Source organism: Berghia stephanieae, chromosome 9 (genome assembly GCF_034508935.2).
Source record: "Berghia stephanieae isolate SIO BIC M18660-M18661 chromosome 9, UCSD_Bste_1.3, whole genome shotgun sequence".
Classification (NCBI taxonomy): domain Eukaryota; kingdom Metazoa; phylum Mollusca; class Gastropoda; order Nudibranchia; family Aeolidiidae; genus Berghia; species Berghia stephanieae.
In genome coordinates this window covers 34,603,436-34,607,289 of record NC_088368.1, presented here as the reverse complement: position 1 = coordinate 34,607,289, position 3,854 = coordinate 34,603,436, and the positions used below count along the sequence as shown (strand labels likewise).

Here is a 3,854-nt window from a genome sequence, read left to right as displayed (position 1 = left end):
TTGTACCGTCAACCGGGTTGACTTCGCTGTCCCCGTCGTTTTTCGCAATTCGCGGCCGCGATTTTAGCTGTTACCCGCAACTTTCCGCGATTTTGCGATTTTCCTGAATTTTTTTTTTTTTTTTTGGTGGACTTTTCCCCTAACTAACTGGATACTGAGCTTTTTTTGACCGTACAACACTTGGAGACTGGGCTTCGAGTTCGATAACTCAAGGATGTAACTCTCCTATCTTCGAGATTTGTTTTTGACGATCAAGTGTCCTTTTATTTTATGTTTATGATTTTATTTTGTTATGATATTATAATTATGTATGTATTTAGTTTAAGTTTTTTGAAGGATAATATATTTTTTTTCTGTCTTAGGCCATCTGGGGTTACTTAGGCCACTTAGTAGAATTTAAAAAGGTTGCTTTTTAAAAAGTTAAATTCATGAGTGCTTATTAGATCTATTGGGTTCTAATTATTTAAAAGATAAAAGCTACAAGTAATTTATCTTTTAAAATAAGAAATCTTGTTTTCAGTAAGTGGCCAAAGTTACCCCGGGTGGCCTAAGTAGCCCCAGTTGACGGTATTAAACCCTATTTCTTACACCCACTAAATATTCTATTTCTGTCTTGTGGGGTGTATCACACCCCCTAACAATTACTGTTGAATCTATCGGTATATTCCGATTTCTGTCCATTGGGGTGTAACACACCCCCCTACATATATAGATAAGCATTAATTGGAAACCCCCTATTTCAAACATTGGGGTGTAACACACCCCACCTCTTTTGTCACTGTTTTATTAGTATCTTCAACATTTGGTCCCCGAATATTAAGGTATTTAGTTACTTTTTTGTTGCCAATTTAAGTTCTCTGGCAACTTGTAAATTACAATTGGCCACCATTTCCTTTTCCTGTGAATGGAAAGTTACACCTGTTGAACCGTTTGAAGCAAAGAATATATGTGTTTTTAATCCAGCAACATACCCACCAGGTAAGTAGAGTTCTTCTCTATAATTTCATTTCAACTATGTATTCCTTTATGTTTGAACAGCATACCTCTAAATAGTTTTGCTTTAGACTCGTTTCACAATCTCTTATATCTTATTGATTAGCCTTTCTACTTCTACTTTCTAGTTACATGTTCTAAGGCAGCTAAACGTAATCACAGACTAGTAATGCAACTAAATGCAACACTTTAAATTGATATGTCTATAACTCCTAACCCTAAAAATGATAATTCATAGATGAACAGAGCAGGAAGAAATAATTCAATTGATACATTTCTTCACTTATTTGTTCTTACAGTTCTATTCTTTCTTTGATCATGGATGGGGAGAGATCAACTATTTTTAACACCTTCAGTACTGGAGACAGCTTGATTTACACGGATCTGCAGCCTGCTCAGTTGATTCATCACCTACACACGGTAAGTTCTATTGCCATGTCCTTTTTAATTTCGTCATTGATTGTGTTTATGTGTGTATTATTGGATTAAATACGGTAACAACTTAATTTGTTATTGATCCGTAAAATTACTTGCTCTATATGGAAAACTTGAGACCACTTAAAATCAGGCACATGCAGTAACACTATAGGAGCTATATTTATTGGTCAATGAAAACAAAGAGGCGCCTAGAGCAGGGCTTGAACCGGTGTCGTCCAGGCAAAAAGTGCAATGCCTCGACAGTCACATTACCTCACCTCCATTCGATCGTTGATGGTATTGTTTTAGTTTTAGCATTTACTTCATTTTTACAATATCACAGGTTTATAAATGTTATATATCCTATTTTTCGTTCATAAATCTTATCTCACTTTGTATTCCCTGAACCAGATCAAAATGGGGCCCAATATTCTCATTCAGATTCTGACTGCAATGTACCACCATCCAGCTGCCTAATGAAGAATACGTGTGCAATGATCCATTTTCTACTGAAATGCAGGCCCAGGATAATGCTGAGTTAGGTAGGTTTTACAATTATATTATAAAATTACCTAACATTATTATTCAGAATCAAAATGATTAGATTACAGACTTGATCAATTGGGTGAGGCTTACACCGTCAAGAGGCTATAAAGCAGAACATAACCATTGTTATTAGACTGTAGTCTATTCTGGATGAAAAGTATTTATGCTTTAGTATATCATTTGTCACCATTTTATTGTCCACTCATTGGTGGTCTGATCAGGTTGAGGTAGACCAGCGTTCAATCCAACAGAAAGTTTAAACTGATTTTGCTCTTCTAAAGTTTAGAATTGCCATTACCTTGAGGAAAATAGCCATTGAAGAAGAAGAGCATTAGTTAATTACTGGAGCTTGTCTCAATGTCATGTTCTTTCTTCTAATTCTAATCATTTAAATTCATGTATCTATTTTTGCTTTCAGACTATTCCTATGCAGAGCAGTTAGACTGGATCCCTGACAATGATTTAACAGATGATGAAATGAATCCGAGAACATCAGATGAGAGCAGTGATGACGAAGATTTCCCTGCTGTATTGGCTGATTCAGATCCTGACTCAGAGCTGGAAGAAGAAAACCTTGAGGATCAAAATGTTCATGATCAGCTTCCATTGCCAGCAACAAGCAACAGCAAAAATGGTTCAGTGGTATGGAGCAAGGTCCCTACTCCTCAAGTGGAAGAACACCGACTAGAAATGTGTACAGGCCTCCAACGTCACATGTCAGGAATCAGAAAACCGTGAACTCTGTCGTCTCTGCCTTCAGTTTGATATTCACAGAGGTCATCATTTACACGATAGTCAAGATGACAAATCTAGAGGGTATGAGGCGGAAAGGAACTCGATGGCAACCTGTGGACCTATTGGAAATGCGCGCCTTGATTGGTCTCTTTATTCATTTAGGGGCACGCAAGCTGACATAGGAATAGCATTCAAATGTCGCCATCGACCTATGGAATTGACGACGATGAAATTCAGGGCGGCTTGTATTTGTGTAACACATTAAATGTTTGTGACAATACTACGAAAGAGTGAAAATAGAGAGGCTTGTATGGAAGCAAACGGACAATGGACGTTTGGGTATAAAGTCAATATACAAAATTAACAGGAAAACTACATAACTAAATGCAAATAAGCTTCGTATCAATTGTAGCCATGGGGGCAGATTTTTTTAACTTTTTTGTGTATGTTGTGCGACAAGTTTGACAAACGCCATTGTCTATTTTATTGCGATACGAGACCTTCCATATTCACTTTCGTTATTATTTAGAGCAGCCCTACCGATACTACTTTCAATGTACTTTGTCACAACTAGTGCTGCATACGCATATTATAAAAAATGTTGTTTAAATGAGCTTTGAATACGCATTTTCCACTAAATCTCGAAAGGCGTACGGTCCTGGCCCAACAAAGAAGCCTTACGTGTAGGGACGTACGGTTCGGCTTTTACAATGTTTTTCCGACAGAAACGGTTAAATGGCATACTCATTTTACTACCCTGATTTTACGTGAAGAATGATAAAGGTATTGTCCAAGACTCAATATGCGCAGAGCGTGGTCTCGAACCCGACTTCATCCAATGCGAGATGTGATACCACGACGATAGGACGACGAAAACGATTAACATTTTACAAATGTTTAATTAATAAATTTATACAAGCTACATTGCCACATAATCCTTAAGCGAAAATGACGCTTGCCAATGGTCTGTAGCTACATCTCCCTCGAAGACGCATGGTAACAGTAACATGTGCTTTACAACATCGATGCGAGTCCCTATGAATATCTCCGACGCAAAAGGAAACAGAGGGAAAAAAAACATAAATTGACAATTGACTTACACTTTGAGCACTAACAGTAGAAAGTTCTAGCCACAGGAAAATAAAAGAGTAAATTTTCTTTGT

At 37.2% G+C, this 3,854-nt stretch overlaps 1 protein-coding gene across 1 annotated transcript; it reads left to right on the top strand.

Annotated features, from left to right (window-relative positions):
• The first annotated feature begins 1,887 nt into the window (after positions 1-1,887).
• LOC144979364 (uncharacterized) lies at positions 1,888-2,766 on the top strand. Its single transcript, XM_078926009.1, has 2 exons — positions 1,888-1,952; positions 2,375-2,766. The coding sequence occupies exons 1-2, from the start codon at positions 1,925-1,927 to the stop codon at positions 2,692-2,694; spliced, it is 348 nt and encodes a 115-aa protein (XP_078782135.1). The 5' UTR covers positions 1,888-1,924; the 3' UTR covers positions 2,695-2,766.
• Positions 2,767-3,854: the final 1,088 nt, after the last annotated feature.

Excerpts from the sequence above, each read along its gene's own strand:
- LOC144979364 (XM_078926009.1), top strand. The coding sequence starts at position 1,925 with ATGCAGGCCCAGGATAATGCTGAGTTAG. Across the intron at positions 1,953-2,374 it reads CCAGGATAATGCTGAGTTAG|ACTATTCCTATGCAGAGCAG; the intron begins GTAGGTTTTACA and ends TTTTGCTTTCAG.